At 48.5% G+C, this 22,605-nt stretch overlaps 1 protein-coding gene across 1 annotated transcript in view; it reads right to left on the reverse strand.

Moving 5' to 3' along the window:
- Positions 1 to 5,350: 5,350 nt before the first annotated feature.
- The window catches only part of SEC63 (SEC63 homolog, protein translocation regulator), a 620,356-nt gene continuing 603,101 nt past the window's right edge, over positions 5,351 to 22,605 (reverse strand). Inside the window, exon 21 of the mRNA XM_069235447.1 lies at positions 5,351 to 5,762. Within this exon, the coding sequence (XP_069091548.1) occupies positions 5,625 to 5,762 (138 nt within the window). The 3' untranslated portion in view covers positions 5,351 to 5,624. The remainder of the gene's footprint in view (positions 5,763 to 22,605) is intronic.

Raw genomic sequence — 22,605 nt, forward strand, 5'->3', positions numbered from 1 at the left:
GTCGATCAGTAAGCTTATCAGAGGGTTGTGTTAAGCATCTATTGTACACACACAGGCAATAAATGAGGGACACACACTCAAAGACTTACTCCAGGCCAATAGGTTTTTGTATAGAAAAATATATTTTCTTAGTTTATTTTAAGAACCACAGGTTCAAGATTTACAAGTAATACTTCAAATGAAAGGTATTTCACTTAAGTACTTTAGGAACTTTGAATAATCACAACAGCGTGTACAGTTTTGGCAAAAATGGCAATAAGCTATTTTAAAAGTGGACACAGTGCAAAAATCAACAGTTCCTGGGGGGAGGTAAGTAATTGTTAAGTTCACAGGTAAGTAAAACACAGGGTTCAAAGTTGGGTCCAAGGTAGCCCACCGTTGGGGGTTCAAGGCAACCCCAAAGTTACCACACCAGCAGCTCAGGGCCAGTCAGGTGCAGAGGTCAAAGAGGTGCCCAAAACACACAGGCTTCAATGGAGAACAGGGGTGCCCCGGTTCCAGTCTGCCAGCAGGTAAGTACCCGCGTCCTCGGGGGGCAGACCAGGAGGGTTTTGTAGGGCACCAGGGGGGACACAAGCAGGCACAGAAAGTACACCCTCAGTGGCACAGGGGACGCCGGGTGCAGAATGCAAACAGGCGTCAGGTTTTGTATTGAAAGCAATGGGGAGACCCAGGGGTCTCTTCAACGATGCAGGCAGGCACAGGGGGAGCTCCTCAGGGTAGCCACCACCTGGGCTAGACAGAGGGTCGCCTGGGGGTCGCTCCTGCCTTGGAGTTCCGTTCCTTCAGGTCCTGGGGGCTGCGGGTGCTGTGTTGGTTCCAGGCGTCGGGTCCCTTGTCACAGGCAGTCGCGGTCAGGGGGAGCCTCTGGATTTCTGCCGCAGGCGTCGCTGTGGAGGCTCAGGGGGGTAGTCTCTGGCTACTCTCAGGCTCGCAGTCACCAGGGAGTCCTCCCTATAGTCTGGGTTTTCCGCAGGTCTAGCCGGGGGCGTCGGGTGCAGAGTGGAAAGTCTCACGCTTCCAGCGGGAAACGTGAAGTCCTTAGAGTTGTTTCTTTGTTGCAAGAAATTTGTAGATTGCTGAACAGGGCCGCTGTTCACGGGAGTTTCTTGGTCCTTGGTTGCAGGGCAGTCAGGGGTCGCTGGTCCCTGTTGGATGCGTCGCTGTTGCAGTTTTCTTCGAAGTGGGGAGATAGGTCGGTAGGGCTGGGGCCAAAGCAGTTGTCGTCTCCGTCTTCACTGCAGGGCTTCAGGTCAGCAGTCCTTCTTGTTAAGGTTGTAGGAATCTAGTTCCCTAGGTTTAGGTTCTGGTTCTGGGGGGCCCTAAATACTGAATTTAGGGGTGTGTTTAGGTCTGGGAGGGCAGTATCCAATGGCTACTGTCCTTGGGGGTGACTACACCCTCTTTGTGCCTCCTCCCTGAGGGGGGAGGGGGGGGGCACATCCCTAATCAAATTGGGGGAATCCTCCATCCACAAGATGGAGGATTTCTAAAAGTAAGAGTCACCTCAGCTCAGGACACCTTAGGGGCTGCCCTGACTGGTGGGTGACTCCTCCTTGTTTTTCTCATTATCTCCTCCAGCCTTGCCGCCAAAAGTGGGGGCAGTGGCCGGAGGAACAGGCACCTCCACTAGCTGGGATGCCCTGTGGCGCTGTAACAAAGGGGGTGAGCCTTTGAGGCTCACTGCCAGGCGTTACAGTTCCTGCAGTCGGGAGGTGAGAAGCACCTCCACCCAGTACAGGCTTTGTTCCTGGCCACAGAGTGACAAAGGCACTCTCCCCATATAGCCAGCAACATGTGTGGTGTGTGGCAGGCTGGCAAAAACTAGTCAGCCTACACTGGAGGTTGGGTATGTTTTCAGGGGGCATCTCTAAGATGCCCTCTGGGTGTATTTTATAATAAATTGCATACTGCCATCAGTGTGCATTTATTGTGCTGAGAAGTTTGATACCAAACTTTCCAGTTTTCAGTGTAGCCATTATGGTGCTGTGGAGTTCACGTTTGACAGACTCCCAGACCATATACTATTATGGCTATCCTGCACTTACAATGTCTAAGGTTTGGCTTAGACACTGTAGGGGCATAGTGCTCATGCACTTATGCCCTCACTTGTGGTATAGTGCACCCTGCCTTAGGGCTGTAAGGCCTGCTAGAGGGGTGACTTACCCATGCCACAGGCAGTGTGAGGCTGGCATGGCACTCTGAGGGGAGTGCCATGTCGACTTACTCATTTTCTCCCCATCAGCACACACAAGCTGTGAAGCAGTGTGCATGTGCTGAGTGAGGGGTCCCTAGGGTGGCATAAGACATGCTGCAGCCCTTAGAGACCTTCCCTGGCATCAGGGCCCTTGGTACCAGGGGTACCAGTTACAAGGGACTTATCTGAGTGCCAGGGTTGTGCCAATTGTGGAGAAAAAGGTACAGTTTAGGGAAAAAACACTGGTGCTGGGGCTGGTTAGCAGGGTCCCAGCACTCTTTCAAATCATAACTTAGTATCAGCAAAGGCAAAGGGTCAGGGGGTAACCATGCCAAGGAGGCATTTCCTTACAGTATTGCTCTGCAACAAGATTCAGGATTCGAAGCTGACGCTAAGGAATTCAAAGGTAAGGAATCTGCAGCTAGAAGTCCCTATCAGATACCTGGAACAGAACCATCTACTTGACACCTCACAATCAGGTTTTCGTGCCAACCACAGCACAGAGACAGTGCTGACTGCTGCCACAGACCGCAGAACTCTCCTTGACTCCGGCGAAACTGTGGCGCTGATCCTCCTCGACCTCTCTGCTGTTTCAACACCGTCTCCGACCACACCCTCATCGACAGACTCTACAACATCGGCGTACAGCAAAACACACTTAAGTGGATTGCCTCTTTCCTTACAGGTCGCACACAGAGCATCTGACTGCCTCCCTTCACCTCCGAACTCACGGACATCATATGTGGCGGTCCAACAAGGATTTGCCCTCAGCCCCACCCTGTTCAATACCATCAGGACCCCCTTCGCAGACGTTGTCAGATCTCACAGACTCAACAATCTCCTACGCTGACACTCAACTAATTCTATCGTTCACCGAAGACCTTCTAACGCCAAAACCAACTACAGTGACACCATGACAAACGTCACAAAGTGGATGAGAGACAACTATCTCAAACTAAACTCCAACAAGACAGAAGTACTGATCTTCGGGAAGAACCCCTCTGCTTGGGACCACAGCTGGTGGGCCAGCAGAACTCAGACGCACACCCACAGACCACGCATGCAACCTAGGCATCAACCTTGACAACAAACTGACCATTAAATGTCAAGTCAACGGATTCACCTCCTCCTGCTTCCACACTGTTAGCACTCCGCAGAATCTTCAGATGGATCCCTGTCAACACCAGAAAAAACATCACCCAGGCCCTCGTCCCAAACTGCCTCCACTACAGCAATGCTCTCTACGCAGGCATCTTCTCAAAAGACTCCAGATCATACAGAATGCGGCAGACCCACCCCATCACCCCCCACCTCAGAAACTTCCACTGGCTCCCCATCCAGATGAGATGCCAGTTCAAGATCCTCACACATGCCTACAAAGCTCTACACAATCAAGGACAGTCCTACATCAACCATCGACTGAGCTTCCATCTACACTCAATACACCTGCACTCCTCCTCTCCTGCCCTCATGCACACACCCTGCATTCGTTGTAGCCGCAGCGGGGGCTCCTCGTTCACCTACGCCGCCACCAAGACCTGGAATTACCTGCCCCCCCCAACTTCCAAACAATACCCTCCCTGGCAGAATTCAAAAAGAAACTCAAGGTCTGGCTGCTTGACAGAAACCTGGCACCCTCAGTGCCCAGATACCCCTACAGGTGACTGTGCTGTGCTTTACAAATGCTGATTTATTGACTGATGACATCCCTGTAAGCCATTTAGCACCATGCAAAAACATTTTGAGGATCCTCATAACACACTAATCTTCATGTAGTGCTTGTTTTACAAATTTTCCATGTAGTCTCTTTTCAATAAAGGATATGAGGTACCATCCCAGAAGAAAGGAAATCACCACTCCACAATCAATCTTTGATGGTTGTGTACAGCTGTTTTTCGACTTGACTATTTCCCCAGAAATTCATGTAAGCCCAATGACCAAAATAGCAAACATTTCAGTGCATAAAAACAATCATTTATAAAACGATTTCTGAGACTATTCTGAAAAACAAGTAGTAAAATGTATTTTTCCACTTCCAGATTTTATTTGCACTTAGTGCAATTACAAAAAGAAGATCAATGCTTTTAACATTTAAAGTAATATACCGTTTTAAATGAACATATTAATTGGATCACTTTCATTCCCATGGAAAGAGCAAGGAGAGATGAAAAGGTCTGTGGGGAACTTCTGGTGGACAACATTTTTCCACAATAGTTTAAGTATTGCAGTTCTTAATCAATTAGTAAAAAATACATTTCTTCCCACCTTGCATTTTTAAGATTTTGACCAGAGCAGCTTAAATTTACATATTGCTGTAGCATGAAAACATTATGAATACTTCCTCAGGGCTGTAGAGCAATACCTACTATTTCAGCACTATTTCTTTACACATTTTAGCAAATATCGAGAGCAGTGAAATGAATTATGAGTTAAGCCTCTCAACAATATTGTTGACGTAGTGTAGGGTAAAAAATTATATAACAAGTGTAAACAATCTAATCGCTGGACCAGCTTATTCAAAGCTTTAAACTGGATATAAACATGCATTCTATGCACGTAATGTTTTGGCGTCTGACAAGTAGTTTAGAATAAAATGTTTAGAATTACTCTCCAGTTATTCCAAAGTACCACTTACAAAAAGTGCTCCGAGTAATTTTCCAACGTATTGCATTTTGTGGTCCCTGAAAAATGTTTAGATTAATTTCTTATTGGAAGCATTTCCAGCAATAATCAGCATAAGTGGTACGGACAATTTTTAATTACAAAGTCAGCAACAACTTTTCTATCACAAAAAGAATTTCAGGCATCGAGTGACATGTGAAAGGAATGGAATGTGTCACCAGCCTCTCATACTCACATGGTCAAACAAAAAGAGCAGAAGATAATAGTGTAAGCTATGAGGTGTGATACGTTTTCTGATGTTATGGCAGCATTTATTTGGATGAATATTGTTATAAACTTTACCAAGGATGGAAACTGTCCAAATGCTACTTAAAATGATACATTTTTATTATCAGTCGTATGTAAATATTTTCTAAAAATAAACTTCTAACAATAGGTTGTTTGGTAAATGATTGTTCTTAGAGGCAATTAATTGTCTTCCATTTTCTGCTGACGGCACAATAAAAAATATACAGCCCACAATTTTGGACATTTATGTTAAAAAAGGCTTTATTCTTTTTTCCAGCAGCTGAAATAAATACAGCTCTTCGCACTTAAAGGCTTTCAGCCATTAAGCACTTTCCGATTAGTACCAATGGCAACGGACATCTGAGCTCCAAGGGTAAGTAATATAGGACCCTCTGATCAGTTGTGAGATGTTCAACTGAACTTTCTGATCCTTGTCACAATGCAGTTCAGGCTTATGGAACAGTCCCAATATTAGAACTAATGGTATGCAAATATTGAAATCCGTTCAGAGTCCTGTTTAATCATCATCATCATCTTCCTCCTCATCATAACTCTCTTCAAAGCCATCACTGTCTTCTTGATCTTCATCACCCTCAATGGCAGTCTCCCACTGTGGATGGTTTTCTGGCACTGGCTTAGCTTCGTGAACCTCCAGCTTTGAGAAGGATTTAGAAAGGAAGAAAGAAAATAAGAGTTAAAAGCAAATTAAAAATGATAAAATCTTGCGATTTTTGCCCCAACACAAGCAATTTTTTACTTTGAAATTCAACCTTTTGAAAATGACATTTCAAACTACCACACCCCAGAAAACCGAACCCCTAAATACTCACTACAACAAAAAGATAAAGAAATCGATAAGCAGGATACACAAATAGAGAGGGGGAAACAGGAATACAAAAATAAAGAAAAAAAGGAAGAGGAAATCAAGTAACTTAGAGTGAAAGGTATATATGGGAAGAGAAGGAAAAGAAAAGGAAAAATGGAAGAGAGAAAAAAAACAGGTAATGAATAGGCAAAAGATGAGTATTGGCAAGTACCCCCTCTTACCCGCAGGGAGAAAAGGAGGAGATAAAATATTTAAGGGCAGAAAAAGGGAGGAGATGGGCTGAGTTTGGACGAGTCCAAATAACAATATCACAAGAAATAAAGAAAGTTTTTATCACTATCACTTGTTTAAAAGAACAAGTTATCGCTCGTAACACTCCTGGTACAGACAGTAACCACAGATTTCTCACCTTTTGAAGATTCCCCAGGCATCAACTGAATTTGTAAACATTTACAGCAGTACCTCTATGTGCTGGTAGGTGGTGCAGTGCAGCTCCGCACTGATGCTATTAAGCTCTGGAAGTGACGAGCGGGGCCTATGTAGGATGAGATTTCTGCATGCTGATGTCGGCTACTTTTGAGGCTGTCCGTGCCTCCAGACACAGAGCCCCAAAAGAATATTGGTTGTGACCAGTGAGCAGATTCCTAGACTTGGGATCTTATTAATGGACAAATCCCAAGGCACAGAACCGAGAGGATGGGAGGGGCAGTGAGGAATTGCAGCTGGAGTCTCTACTGGAAAGAGCGTTACCAAAGGTAGGTAGCGTATTCTTCTGACTGAGACTTCTAGCCACAGATTCCTCTCCTTATGAAAAGATAGCAGATAAGTACCTATAAGGTGTGCCTGTGAAATGGCTCAAACTGAAAAGTCCTATAGGACTGAGGGAGCAAAACATACTCTCTGTAAACCTGGCTGTCCAAGAAATAGTGCCTTATGAACGTATGGAGTGATACCTGCGTAGCCAACTGAAAGATCTCCTGAATAGTAACTCCAGATGCAAATGCACTGGCAGCAATTTTGGTCCTTTTGGAATGACAGTGCAGTTGTTCTGGAGGCTGCTTTTTGGCCAGTGTATAGCAGATCTTAATACAGAGTACGATCCAGAGGGAGATGGTTCTTTACTGCATGGCCTTCCCTTTTTTTTATTTTTTTTTACCACCAGTAAATCCCACAAAGAGCTACCGTCCATCCAGTGGTCCTTGGTTCGATCAATGTAAAGCTCAGTGCTTTTTTGGGTCCTAGCAATAGTCTCTCCTCCTCCTTAGAGGGGTGAGGCGGACCACAGAATGCTAGTGGGGTGATGGTTGGACTGATGTGGAACTGCATTGCAACTTGCGGCAAGAAGGATGCTTGCATCTTCTGGAAAGAAGGTGATATATGGGGGCTAACAGAGTCTGCAGATCTCTCATTCGCAGCTGCAACGTCCTGGTGACAACGTACACCGTCTTGAAGGTGGGAAGCCACAAATAAGAGATGTGGAAAGACTCGAAGGGAGTACACATCAAATATGCGAGGACCAAGTTAAGGTCCCACCCTGGCATGACAAAGTGAGAGGGCGGAAACAAGTGTTGTAGGCTTCACAAAAAATGCATCACAACCAGTGATTTAAAAAAGAAGAGCTAGTCCGGCCACCGTAAAAAGGCTGAAAGAGACGAAAGGTACCCCTTCAACTGTGCCCAGAGCAAAGCTTTGCTGGGAGAGAAACAAATCAAATAATGAAACATCAGACAACTTGGCCTGGAAGGGATCAATGTGGCATATACTGCACCGAACAACAAATTTGTTCCAACAACAGGGATATACAGTTTTTGTCACAGGATGGGTGGCTGCCAAGAAGACATACACTGCCTCTAGAGAAAGGTCGAGGGGGTTCAGCTGACACCACTCAATCTCCAAACATGAGGTGGACACTGTGAGGGCCTGTGTGAAGAACTCTGCCCCGTTGCTGCAACAACATGTCCTTTCAGATGGGTGGCTGCTCAATCCCAGGACATCTGGATGATATACTCTCTGTGCCTAATCTGCGCCCACGAGGATGAGTCGGGCCTGGATGTTTTTGAACTTCTTTAAAACTCGGGGAAGAAGAGGTATCAGCCGAAAGGAATACAGGATTCGCAAGGTCTACTCTAGATGGAATGAGTCACTTAGCGAGACGCCTTGGAAACTCCAACACACAGTACTTCTGATATTGTGCGTTTTTGATGGAGAGAATAGATTGTGCTAAGATTCCCCCCATTGCAACACCTCAAGGTGTAACTGTGACTAGTGATCTGCAAAGCGTTACTGGCTGACTTTGTTCGTCCTGTCATTCAGATATCCTGCCAGGTGGTTCACCACCAGAAAAGATCCTTGCTGTTCTAGCCATTTCCAGAAGCGCAGAACCTCCTGTTACAGGGCCCTAGAACCCATTCTGCCCTTTTTGATGAAATACCACAAGGCAGTTGTGTTTTTCGTGAGCTCCTTTACCAGCCATCCCTTGGCGGCGGAAGGAAGGCTTTCAATGGCAAGTGGACAGCCTGCAGCTGAGTTGATATTGAGTTTGATATTGAGCCAAGCCCATGCCAGAGAGCAGGAACCTATGATCTCCACCTCTTCCAGGTTGCCGCCCATCTCTGAAGTGATGCATCGATTACCACTGTTAGTTCTGGGTGGGGAAGGGAGAGGGGTCTTTCCGCTGTCCCAATCAAGGTCCAGCAACCACCACTGCAGGTCTCTGCACAGTTTCCTCCAAAATCTGGACATGGTTAGAGAGATCCCCTTGATGTTGGCCCCACTGGGACTTCAGAGCCCAATGCAGAGCCCGCATATGCCACCTGGAGTGCTCGACCAGCGGGAAGCAAGAAGCCGTCAATCCCAGCAGCCTCAGAATTGACTCACTGAAGTCCAAGACCAAGACTGAAAGATCAGGATCACAGCCTGAATGTCCTGGGCTCTCTTTCCTGGGGAAAAGGAACAAAACCAAAACATGTCAGAAAGGGGGGTATCTGAGAAGGGGTCTTGTGCAACTTTGTAATGTTAGTAGTGAACCCCAAAGATGACAGGTGGTTCTCCATAGTCTGAAGGTGGTTGTGGACTCCCTGGGGTGAGCACGTCTTCAATAGCCAGTCATCGAGGTAGGAGAAGAATGGCACCCCTAACCTCCAAATATGTGCTACCACCTCATTTGGGAACACGCTTTTGGTGAGACCAAAGCGGAGCACACAGAACTGAAAAGGCTCCTGCCCCACCACAAACCGCAAGTAGCGCTGAGGGGCTATAGCAGGACAGGGATAAGGCAAAAGGGGTTCTACAGGTCCAACACCACATGCTCCTGGCCCGCAAGACGGGAATTTGGAAATAGGCGTTCTACAGGTCAAATGCCACCATTCAGGCTCTGGAGTCTAGGGTATACAGGATCTGGACTAGAGTGAGCATCATGAATTTGTCCTTTTGCAGGGAAACATTGAGAGTGCGAAGATCCAAATAGGATGAAGGCCTCTATCCTTTTTTGTGGCACAAGGAACTAGCAGGATTAACACCCAGTTCCAATTTCCAAGGCAGGAACACTTTCTATGGCCCCTTGGCCAAAATTGCCTGCACCATCTCCATCGCAAGATGGACATGTGGCCCTCCGTCAGCCTCTCTGAAGGTGGTGCAGTAGGGTAGAGATAAACGAGAAGGCATAGCTCCCATAGATAATTTGGAAGACCTCTTTATCTGAAGTGATGGCCTGCAAAACGTGAAGGAGATATAGGATCCTGCCTCCGACACAGTGTCCGAGTGCTGGCTAAGACACACTAAAGCAGTTTTATTGCCTCTGGATGCTAGATGGGTTGGGTACTGAGAAGCACATTGTTCCTGCTGTCCTTGGCATTGTCTCTAACAACGGTGAACTAAAGGGCTGAAAAGCCAGCTGGACTAGTGAGGGATCTGGCACTGGAGAAACTGAAAAACCTGAGAGGGCAAAATTAACAAGTTACTTATCTGGTAGAGACAAAATCTAGTTGCACATTCCTTACCTTTAAATTTCCCCCAGGAGTCATTCTGGATCTTGAGATTTTCCTTCAGCAGTACCCCTATACGCCGTCAGGTGGCGGCGTTCGGCTCCGCATTCGTCATTGGGTTGCGCGCGCCGGATATGACGTCACAGGTCCTATATAGGAACAATCCCGGCATGATGACGTCGGTTTATTTTCACAACTTTCGACACCAGAAGTGCGGAGTCATTAAATACACTGACCACTGGTGCATCAAAACTAGGGCCCTATAAGGGAAGTCCCTGTCCCGAGAAATCAGTTCACAGAGCAGGGAGGATGAGTGGGTTGATAAGGAATCTGCAATTAGATATTGTCTCTACCAGATAAGGCGTCATTGAAGGTAACTTGTTCATCTGACAGAGACATCTAGTTGCAGATTCCTTACCTTAGAATAGATACCCAAGCAATATCATCCCCAGAGGTGGGTCTGCAAACCAAGATCATACGAGGATGTCCTGCAGGACTGAACGGGAAAAGTACCCCGTCCCTTCGGACCTGACTGTCCGGGCAGTAGTATTTGGTGAACGTATGCAAGGATGCCCACATTGCTGCCTGACAGATGTCCAGCACTGGAACTCTGCATGCCAATACAGTGGCTGCAGCTGACGCTCTTGTAGAATGAGCCTGCAACCCTCCAGGGGTTGCTTTTTAGCCAATCTGATTTCGACTTAAAGTGCAATGGGTTTCTGCCTACCAGGCCCTGATCTCTTTCCCTAAATTGCACAGTTGTTACTTCTAAATGGTACAACCATAAGCCCTCTCTCCCTAGTAAATGGTAACCCGAGTACCTAGGGCCTTAGGTACAAAGAAGGTCCCTAAGGTCTGCAGCACGATTTGAGCCACCCTCAAGGACCTTTCACCAAAAGCAGACAGTGCTGCCATTGTAGGCTGCGGGTCTTGGTACGGACAAAAGTGAAAACATGGCCTGTCACTATGTACCAGACTCTCTACCACTTATTTTTAAGTCACCCCTACAAAACGCCTACAGCCCTAAGGCAGGGTGCATTATATCACAGGTGAGGACCTATCTGCATGAGCAGATATGCCCCTCCTATGTCTTTGTTGGTTCTTAGATATGGTAAGTGGACAGGGAAGCCATTTTAAGTGCATGTGCTGGACACTGGTCAATACGAGTTCCCCAGCTAAATGATGAAAATAGGGATGTTTGGTATCAAACATCTTATATTAATAAACCCTCACTGAATCCAGTGATAGATTTATGAATACATGCACCCAGAGGGCACCTTAGAGGTGCCCCCGAAAAACCTACCTGACTGCTAGTGTGTTGACTGACTGGTCTAAACCAGCACAGCCACACTAGACAAATTTCCGACCTCCCAAGGTGACAGCCAGCTCTCTCGGAGGCCAGGAACAAAGTTCTCAACTCTTACAGGCAGGATGGACATTCTAGGGCAGAAAATTTCAAAGGACCAGCTACCCTCGTTATGCAACTCAGGTCCCTCCAGATGGCGGAGAAGACCATCCCTTTCTCCTGACTTCACTTCTTAATGGCAAGACAGGTGGGAAAATTAGTAAGATTAGGAGTTGTTTCCATATCGTGCCAGTCCCACCCTTAAGGTGGACCAGAGGATATGGATACCACTTTTCAAATTACTCTATCTTGTTCTGGATGGAATTAGTATTCTAGGGTCAGGGTTATGCCCACTTCCCATCAGAAGTGGTCATATAGAGGGTGTAGTCACCCTAAAGGTAGGAAACCCATTGGCTGCTTCCTGGCACTCCCTGTAACACCCATAAATTGATTAGAGCTCAGATTTAATGGATCAAGAGAAGGATGAAGAAGAGTAACTGATAGGTGAGAACAGTAGAAGAGCTGTGGATGTTTTGGCAAAAAACCCTGCCTGCACTTCTCACGACAATCGCGAGAGAGTGACTCATCCTGCAAAGCTGGAGAACTAACAAAGCCTTGGTTATCCTGTCAGCACCTTACAAAACACTGCCAGACTCCCTTGGAGTAGTGGAGCTACTTCCTTGCAATCCTCAGGCATCGAAAAGCAGAGTCCAGTCCATCGTTTTGAATCTCTCTGGCCCCGACCAATGCTCTAGAGGACTCAGACTGTTTCCCCACTGAGTGAGAAGACACCAGGGCCAACCAGAGTCTTGCAGCACCAATCCATAGGGTACCTGACACCCTGCAAGAAGCACCCACAGAGAGAGTCCGTTCCGTACTCCCACTGCACCAGAACAAAGCAGTCATCGAAGGAAGTTAAAACCACTGAGACCCACTTCATGAGTGGCCCAGCAGTCTTGATTGTGCCCCGCCAGCTGTTGGCCCCTAACCGAGAGGAGTATCTTTGTGCACAGAGCCCAGCCGTCCTATCCACCCCACACCGGAGCCACCCGGCCTGGGTCCTGAAGAACGGGCTGTGCCTTCTCGCTCTAGGACCCCTTGTGACGCAAGCCCCCATTTGGGAGCCCTCTGACTTGTCCCCAAGTAGACCTTTGAAGCCTGTTTCCAAGTGCCCCCCCTTCTCCCTAGACCGCCCAGCCACAACCTCGCACTCTGCTCTTGGTGGAATTCAGGGAGCGCCCGACCAACTGCTGGTAGTACTTTGGACCTTGGGCCCCTACACCTCTAACCCCAGTAGGTGAATCCTTGAAATAAACTGTACTTACCTTTAGGTATTACTGACTTTTCCTTCCATAGGATTGGGTTGTGCGTAAAGCCACACAGGTTTTAACTTTTTACTTGGCTGTAAAAAATAATAACGAAAGCTGTACTTACTCTTTTACGAAGTTCTTGGTTTTAAAACATATACAAAAGAAGTGTTATTTTTCTAAATTGGAATTGGGTTTATTATTCAAGTGTTTCTCATTTATTGCCTCCGAGTACAGCAAATGCTTTGCACTACCCTCTGATAAGCGTAACTGTTCACCGACACTACCACAAAAGACAGCATTAGTATTATCTACTTTTGCCTCTGAATACCAACTGGGGATCTACTGGACACACTGCACGGTGTACTTCTTTTTAGTGCACCATATAGGGAGCCAGCATCCTACGAGAACTCTGGGCAAAAGTAGTACGGGTGGAAAGGGGTACAGGAGGCTTGAGCTCCACTCAAGACAAAAAGCATAGCAGAGTGAGTGCCGCCTTGGAAACTCCAACTCTCAAAACGGCAGACACTGCGTGTTCTCTGTGAAGGCGAACAGATCTAACCCAGGCTCTGCTCACTGCTGAAAGAGTCCTTGTGCCACCTCCAGGTGGAGACACTATTCGTGATCCACTAGGCAACGACTGTCCAGTTTGTCCGTCCTGGCGTTCAGAGAACCTGCCAGGTGTTGAACCACCAGGATTTTGCCCTGCTATTCCAGTTATGTCCAGAGATGCAGGGCCACTTGACAAAGGGTCCACGACCCCACACCGCCCTGCCTGCTGCAGTACCACCTGGCGGTAGTCCGTGAACACCTGCACTATCTTCCCTTTTACAACAGGAAGAAATGCTGTCAATGCCAGTCGGATCGCTCGGAGCTCCAATAAGTGGATATGGAGTCCGGATTGACCAGAGGCCTCTGATCTCCACCTCTCCCAGATGGCCGCCCAATCCCAGAAGTGACATCAGTCACTACTGTGAGATCTGGTTGAGGAAGGGAAAGGAGTCTGCCTCTGACCCAGTCACAGTTCACTAACCACCACTGCAGGTCTTTTGCAGTTCCCTCCGATGTCTGAACTGTGTCATTGACTTCCCTGATGCTGTGCCCACTGGAACTTCAGGTCCCACTGCAGAGCCTTAATATGACATCTGGAATGTTTGACTAACAGGATGCAGGAGGCCATGAGGCCCAGCAGCCTCAGAGTATGTCTCCCGAAATCCAGGATAGAGGCTGAAACATAGGTATAACCTGAATATTCTGGACTCGCTGCTCGAGAGGATAAGCCCGAAACTGCACTGTGTCCAGAACAGCTCCAATGAAAGGCAGCTTCTGAGAGGGAGCCAGGTGTGACTTCAGCACATGTAGAGAGCGCCCCAGCGAATGCAGGAGGTTCGCTGTAGTCTGAAGATGGGTGACGAGAGCCTGGGGTATAGGAACCCTCAGCAGCCAGTCGTCAAGGTAGGGGAAGACTAAAATCCCTAACCTGCGCAGATGAGCTGCTACCACCGCCATCACTTTTGTGAACACCAGAGGGGCACTGGTGAGACCAAAGGGGAGCACTGCAAGAAGCGCCTGAGGGTAGGCAGGATGGGGATGTAAAAATACGCATCCTGCAAGTTCAGAGCTACCATCCAGTCTTCTTGGTATAGGGCAGACAAAACCTGAGCAAGAGTGAGCATCTTGAATTTCTCCTTTTTGAGGAAGAGATTGACGTCCCGCAAATCCAGAATGGGGCGAAGACCCTTGTTCTTTTTGGGGATCAGAAAGTAGCGGGAATAACAACCACTGTCTACTTCTGACATCGGGACCCTTTCTATGGCTCTCTTGGCCAGGAGAGCTGCAACTTCCTCGCGGAGCAGGTCTAAATGATCCTCCATAAGCGGTTCTTTTAATGGAGGCATAGAGGGAGGGGAAGACTGGAAGGGTAGGGAATAGCCCTTCTTTATGAACTGAAAAACCCATTTGTCTGATGTTATGGCCCGCCACTGAGGAAGATGAAATTCAATCCTCCCTCAACTGGGCGTAGTGGTCTTGCACAATCATATTAGGAGGACTTGGATTCTGTGGAGGAGGGGGGCAAGGTGGTAGCAGACATCTGGCTGGACCCTCTGGGTCTGAAGGTACCACAACCTCGTCCACACACTGGATGTTGAGATGACGGAGGACAGAAGCTGATTTGAGGGTGGTGTGGTACCACACCTCTTCCGAAGCCTCAAAGTGGTCAAAAGGCAGACTGCTGGTGTGCGGGCGCTGAGAGGCCCAAGGATCTGGCCGAAGCTCAAGAGTCCTTGAACTGCTCAAGTGCAGAGTCTGCCTTCTCTCCAAATAGGCGCGAGCCATCAAATGGCATGTCCATAAGTCTTGCTTGGACATCCCCCGAAAGCCAGACGTACGGAGCCAGGTGTGGTGACGAAGGGCCACCGTCGAAGAACTCAACCTACCAAGCAAGTCGGTTGTGTCCAAACCATACCATATTGTAAACTTCGCTGCATCTCTCCCATTTTTAACAGCTTATGAGAGTGTGTCCCACACGCCCTCCGGGACCTGGGGCAGCACCTGTGCCACCGTATCCCATAAAAGTATGGGGAAAACTGGCCAATAGGCATGAGGTGTTTACAGACCTCAATGTCAGGATGGAGGAAGAAAACATTTTCTTTCCAAGCTGATCAAGCCTCTTAGATTTCCTATCTGGGTGAGTGGAAGGGAAGTGGAGGCCTAGACCACCAAGCTCTCTTGTGTGGGGTATTGGGTGAAGAAACTAGGATCATTAGTAGCTTGTTTATGGTGGCAGCCGATTGTCCTATTTGCAGGAGCCGCTGTACTGGGTTTGGACCACGTCCCCGGCAGGACATCAGTGAGGGCTTTGTTAAAGGGTGAGATCAGTTCTGATGTGGGAACCCCTGGCTGAAGCACCTCAGTCAGGAGGTTAGTCCTGACTGGCACCGTAGGCAAATCTAGGTCCAATACGAAGTCAGCCTTGGGATTGGTTCTGCAGAACGGCGCCTGGAACGTCGATGCTCCTGAGATGCTTCGTCAGCCGAATGGCATGGCAAAGTAGTTCTTCTTTTTGTGTTTCTTCCTCGAGTGCCTGGAGGACCTCGAGTCCGACAAAGAGGACTTAGGGCTTCTGGAGCGGCCCACCACCTCCTCGATTGGGTCCTTGACGTCCTAGGAGTCGCACCAATTTAAGTCGACTGCGGACCGCCATGAGCTTCACAGACCGCTCTCTCAAAACCTTCGGGCCTATGGCCCGGCAGTTGGAACATGTCTTCAAGTTGTGGTATCTGTTGAGGCACCAGGGACATACCTAATGGGGATCCGTCACCGACATGACATGAAAGCATACACCACATGGATTGAACCCAGTCTTCCTTGATATAATCCTCGCACAGACTTGAAAAAGCTTCGACAAAAAGGCAGAGAGTAGCTCGAATCCAGACCTGTGCTTATCTGGGGCGGAAGGAAAAGAACTGACATACGTGTGTCAGGGTGGTGCCTTTATAGACGACCATGACTTCACAGACAGCTCTGAAGACGCCACGCGGATTCGAACACCACCACCCAACGACGTGCATATGGTACTGCTCAGCAAAAAAATCCGGATTTCAAGCTGATACCAGGAAATTCTAAGGTAAGAAATCTGCAGCTAGAATTCTCAATCAGATTACTCAATTCTGGGGCGTTAAAGGGAGTGGCAGGTAGCAGCCAATGGGTGACTACACCTTCTATATGACCATTTCCGCTGGGAAAAGTGGTTTCCACATCAGTTGGTCCACCTTTGGGGTGGGACTGGTATGATGTGTGTACACCTCCTGATTACACTAGTATTCAGTTAGGTTTTCAGGGGTACCTCTAAGGCGCCCTCTGTGAGCAGGAATTGTTAAATCCATCACTGGAATCAGTGAGGGTTTATGAATAAGAGATGTTTGATACCAAATGTATTAAAGTAGCACCTTTTTGACATAGTTACCCACACCTTTTGCCTGGTAACAGTATGTTTAAACTGTAGTACACTGGGATCCTGCTAACCAGGACCCAGTGTCAGTGTTCTCTCCCCTGAATTCAGTTGTTAAGTGTAGGAAGTTGGCTCTGTATATACTATTTCAAAGTAAGAAATAGTGTGCACAGAGTCCAAGGGTTCCCCTTAGAGGTACGATAGTGGCAAAATTAGGTAATTCTAATGCTCTGTTGTGTAGTAGTGTGATCGAGCAGTAGGCTTATCAGAGGGTAGTGTTAAGCATTTGTTGTACACTCACACTCTAAGACGTACTCCAGGCCAATAGGTTTTCATATAAAAAAATATATTTTCTTAGTTTATTTTAAAAACCACAAGTTCAAGATTTGAAGTAAATACTTAAAATGCAAGGTACTCCACACAGGTAAGTTAGGAACCTTGAATTAAAGAAATATCATATACAGTCTTTGTTGAAATGGCAATAAGCTATTTTGAAAGTGGACACAGTGCAAAAATCAACAGTTCCTAGGGGAGGTAAGTAATGGTTAGATTGTGAGGTAAGTAAGACACTTACAAGTCTCAGTTCCTGGGCATAGGCAGCCCACCGTTGGGGGTTCAGGGCAACCCCAAAGTTACCACACCAGCAGCTCAGGGCCAGTCATGTGCAGAGGTCAAAGAGGTGCCCAAAACAAATAGGCGCTTATGGAGAACAGGGGTGCTCCGGTTCCAGTCTGCAGCAGGTAAGTACCCGCGTCCTCAGTGGCAGGCCAGGGGGGTTTTGTAGAGCACTTGGGGGGGGGGGGCACAAGTCGGTACACAAAACACACCCTCAGCGGCACCGGGGCGGCCGGGTTTTAGATAGGTTTCAATGGAGGGACCCGGGGGTCACTCTAGTGCTGCAGGCGGGCATGGGGAGGGGCGGGGAGCTTCTCGGGACAGCCACCACCTGGGCTAGACAGAGTCGCCTGGGGGGTCACTCCTGCACGGAGGTTCGGTTCCTTCAGGTCCTGAGGGATGTGGGTGCAGTGCTTGGTCCAGGCGTCGGGTCCCTTGTTACAGGCAGTCGTGGTCAGGGGGAGCCTCTGGATTCTCTCTGCAGGTGTCGCTGTGGGGAGTCCAGGGGGGTCGTCACGGGCTACTCACGGGGTCACAGTCGCTGGGGAGTCCTCCTTGTGGTGTTGGTTCTCTGGATCGCGAGCCCGGGGCGTCGGGTGCAGAGTGTGAAGTCTCACGCTTCCGGCGGGAAGAGTGAGTTCTTTGAAAGTTGCTTCTTTGTTGCAAAGATGTCTCTGTTTTTGAGCAGAGCCACTGCTCACAGGAGTTTCTTGGTCCTGGTGGTCAGTGCAGTCCTCTGAGGCTTCAGGGGTCGCTGGTCCCTGTTGGTTGCGTCGCTGGTTGCAGGTTTTCGACTCTGGAGACAGGCCGGTAGGGCTGGGGCCAAAGCAGTTGTCGTCATCCGTCGTCTCTGCAGGCTTGTAGGTCAGCAGTCGTCCTTTGTAGTTCAGGTTGCAGGAATCTGATTCCCTGGGTTCTGGGGTGCCCCTAAACACTAGATTTAGGGGTGTGTCTAGGTCTGGGACGGCAGTAGCCAATGGCTACTGACCTGGAGGGTGGCTACACCCTCTTTGTGCCTCCTCCCTATGGGGAGGGGGGCACATCCCTAATTCTATTGGGGAATCCTCCAAAACTAAGATGGAGGATTTCTAAAAGCAGGGCACCTTAGGGGCTGTCCTGACTGGTGGGTGACTCCTACTTGTTTTTCTCATTATCTCCTCCAGCCTTGCCGCCAAAAGTGGGGGCAGTGGCCGGAGGGGCAGGCATCTCCACTAGCTGGGATGCCCTGGGGCGCTGTAACAAAAGGGGTGAGCCTTTAAGGCTCACCGCCAGGTGTTACAGTTCCTGCAGGGGGAGGTATGAAGCACCTCCACCCAGTACAGGCTTTGTTCCTGGCTACAGAGTGACAAAGGCACTCTCCCCATGTGGCCAGCAACTTGTCTGGTTTGTGGCAGGCTGGCAGGAACTGGTCAGCCCAACAATAGTAGTTGGATTGGTATTCAGGGGGCATCTCTAAGATGCCCTCTGGGTGCATTTTGCAATAAATTCCACACTGGCATCAGTATGCATTTATTGTGCTGAGATGTTTGATACCAAACTTCCTAGATTTCAGTGTAGCCATTATAGAACTGCGGAGTTCGTGTTTGACAAACTCCCAGACCATATACTCTTATGGCTACCCTGCACTTACAATGTCTAAGGTTTAGCTTAGACACTGTAGGGGCATAATGCTCATGCACATATGCCCTCACCTGTGGTATAGTGCACCCTGCCTTAGGGCTGTGACGCCTGCTAGAGGGGTGACTTACCTATGCCACAGGCAGTGTGAGGTTGGCATGGCACTCTGAGGGGAGTGCCATATCGAATTAGTCATTTTCTCCCCACCAGCACACACAAGCTGTGAGGCAGTGTGCCTGTGCTGAGTGAGGGGTCCCCCAGGGTGGCATAAGACATGCTGCATCCCTTAGAGACCTTTCCTGGCATCAGGGCCTTTGGTACCAGTTACAAGGGACTTATCTGAGTGCCAGGGCTGTGCCAATTGTGGAAGCAAAGGTACAGTTTAGGGAAAGAACACTGGTGCTGGGGCCTGGTTAGCAGGGTCCCAGCACACTTTCAATCAAAACTTAGCATCAGCACAGGCAAAAAGTCAGGGGGTAACCATGCCAAGGAGGCAGTTACTTAATGTAAGGAATCTCATATTTGGCATACTGGTGCACCCATTTAAATCCCTTGTATATGGTACTTGGGTACCCAGGGCATTGGCACACCAGGGGTCCCCCATGGGCTGCAGCATATACTGTGCCACCCATGGGGACCCATGCAAACTAATTACAGGCCTGCCACTGCAGCCTGTGTGAAATGGTGCATGCACCTTTCACCCCAGATATAAGGTTTAGCTTATATCACGCTAACTGCACTATGACCCAATATGTCACCCCTAAGGCAGGCCCTGCAACCCAAGGTTCTCAGTGTGAGGGCACCCCGGCATGAGCAGAGGTGCCTCTACAAACCTCAGACTCCATTTTCTGGGCTTTCTAAGTGTGGGGAAGCCATGTTAAGGTATGTAGTGGACATTGGTCATCACAAGATGTCCAACTACATAATAACTTCACCGAACTTAGGCATGTTTGGTATCAAACATGTTGGAATCATGAAATTACACTGATTCCAGTACTAGTTGCATGATACCATATACTCTGGGGGTTCCCTATGGGATGCCCCATGTTTGCCTGTACAGGCTTGCAGGGTCTGCATGCCAGCCCATGCTGCTGCAGACACCAGATACTGTTCTGCCCTCCTGCTGCTGAGCCTAACTCGGGTAGTTGGAAGGCAAAACTAGGTATTTCCTATAGAGGAGAGGTGTGACAACCTCTCCCTTAGAAATAGGTGTCACTGGGCTGGGGTGGGGGTGCCTCTGAATGCCACCAGACTGCTCTGAAGGGCACATTTGGTGCCCTTCTTGCATAAACCAGTTTACTCCAGTGCAGGAGCCCCCGGCTCCCGCTCTGGCACAAACCACACAAAAGACAGGGGAGTGACCATCCCCCTGTCCAGCTCCTCCCCTAGGGAGGCACACAGAGCTCTGTCAGGTGGCCACTTGACTCTACCATCTTGGAAATAAGACAGCAGAGGCCCCTGGGAGCATCTGACTGGTTAGGCAAGCTGGGTGATGTCCCTGACCCCCCCTTCCCTGGGCCCAACAGGTGGGTCACTGAAGAAAGTGTCCAACCCCCTTCCTGGGTTACTTAAGGGCTCCCCTGAGGAAGGGACCCTAGATTTGTCTGAAGGCTTCAAGTTTCGCCAGTAAAGCTCCTATGCAAGACACTTATGCATACTGGACACCGGAACCGCTGCTGGTCTTTACTGGGACTGACAGCAAGACTGTAACCAGTAGGAGGGCTCCTACTGCAACTTAGTTTCCAAGTTCTGCAAGACATCTGCAACAGTTGTGGCCGTGCATCCTCCAGACTCTGCCTGCACTTAGGAAATCAAGACGTAATCTCCCCTGGAGGGAAGTTGTCACTACCTTGCATCCACAGGTGGCACCTCAATGTCGATGACTGGTTTTTGGACCCTGTTGTCACACAGACTTTCCATGGCTCTACAACACAGGTGGTGGTACTGTGGCTCGCCAGAAGTTTGACCTGTCTTCTTTGCAACTGAGAAGTCAGGGGTTCCTTGTTGGAGCTGCTTGGCTGGAAACCCTGTGCACCGCGTCTGTTTGTCTTTGCCAAGACTTCTTGACTCTCCAGCCCAGGGACCTCCTAGGGCCAAGAAGCCCTTGCCTCCGGCACTAAACAGTTCCAAGAACAACATCCTCCCTGCAACTCCTTATGTTTGCTGCCAGAGGGTACTGCTGGGGGCTCCATCGATTCCTGCTTGCTTTCCTGCTTGCTGAGGGCTGACTTACCTGCAAAGGTAGAGTCTCCTGGACCTTGTTGGTCCCCAAAATACTGCAACACTCCGTGCAACGCTTTCTTGCATTTGCTTGTTGGTGAGCCCGCTGACCGCTGACCACTGACGCCCCTGCAATTCAACAACCGGTGTGGGACAGCTTGTCGACCACCGTCCCACAGGCACCACCAAGGGTGGACATTTCCATGTGCACTGCCTGGGCACCATGTGTAGTCTGGACTCTGTCTTTATGTCCTCTTCTTCAGGAATCCATGCTTTGGTTCCACCCACCTGGGCTACGGGTCACCACAGCAGCTGGACACCTCTGGTCCCCCACTGACTTCAACGGGAGGTTCCGACACAACTTCACCCCTAGTTACTTGGCCTCCCCTGTGTAGATACTCCACTTCTCTGGGTATCCATGTGGGTCACTCTTGAACGTCCTTTGTTTCCTCAGGGTCCTCTGGAAAGGGTCCTGGAACTCAAAAACTCCAAACCCGACTTCCTGTGTTATCCTATGGACAATGACCTGGGGTTACAATTCTGCCCACGAGCACCTAAGGAACCCTATCTACTTTTGTTTAGTGTTTTAGTACTTCCCCAGTCCTAAGGGGACTTGGTTGGAAGTTCGGGTTGGTAGTGATTTTCGCATTCATTTTTTTAGTACTTCCCACCCCACTCCATGTTGTATTATGCTTTTACTTAACTACTTCTAAGTAGATTTTTGTATGTTCATATCTCCGGTTAGGAAATATACCAACGTCAATTTAGTGTGTGTGTTATAATAAATAAGACACTTTTTCTAACAAAGGTATTGTATTGTATTGTAATAGTATTTATATAGCGCTTACTACTACTGATGAGGCGTCAAAGCGCTTTTCGGCAGTAGCACGATACTCCAGAACCCAACAAGAATTAGTGATGGATTAGTATTGGGAAATATGAGTACAGTTTTAGTATTATTATGAGTTCATTTGAGCCGCGGATATGAGAGTTTGTTAGTTAGATTGACTGGAGTAATGGAGGGGTGGAGGAAGAAAGAGTGGTTCTTTCCTGTGTGTATATCACTGGCTGACCTATGTGGTATTTGCAACTGCTTTACACTCTCCTGGATAAGCGTCAGCTACTGTCCACAGCTACCCTTTGAGAGCTTTGGTTATCTATAACTTCCTACACTTTCACTTAGGGTTGCCTGGGCTCAGTACAGGGTGCCTTAACTACCGGTGTACACCTTATACTGAGCCAGCCTCCTACATCAAACATTCCTAGTTTCAGGGAAGCCATCATGTAGCTGGGGAACTTGTACTGACCAGTGTCCAACAGATATATCTAAAATGGTTTTCATGTTCACTTACTATGTCTAAGAATCGACAAACATAGCGGGGCATATCTGTTCATGCAGATATGCCCTGACGTGATATAATGCCCCCTGCCTTAGGGCTGGAAGGCCTTCTGTAGGGGTGACTTACAAATATCATATGCAGTGGTAGGGGACATGGCACATGGGGGGGTGTGGGAAGTCATGTTTTCCCTTTTTGTAGCACTAAGACACGCAGCCTGCGACGGCAGCACTGTGTGCACTTGGTGAGGGGTCCCTGAGGGTGATACAATTCGTGCTGCAGTCCTTAGGGACCTT

Source organism: Pleurodeles waltl, chromosome 5 (assembly GCF_031143425.1).
Source record: "Pleurodeles waltl isolate 20211129_DDA chromosome 5, aPleWal1.hap1.20221129, whole genome shotgun sequence".
In the NCBI taxonomy this organism is placed as follows: Eukaryota; Metazoa; Chordata; class Amphibia; order Caudata; family Salamandridae; genus Pleurodeles; species Pleurodeles waltl.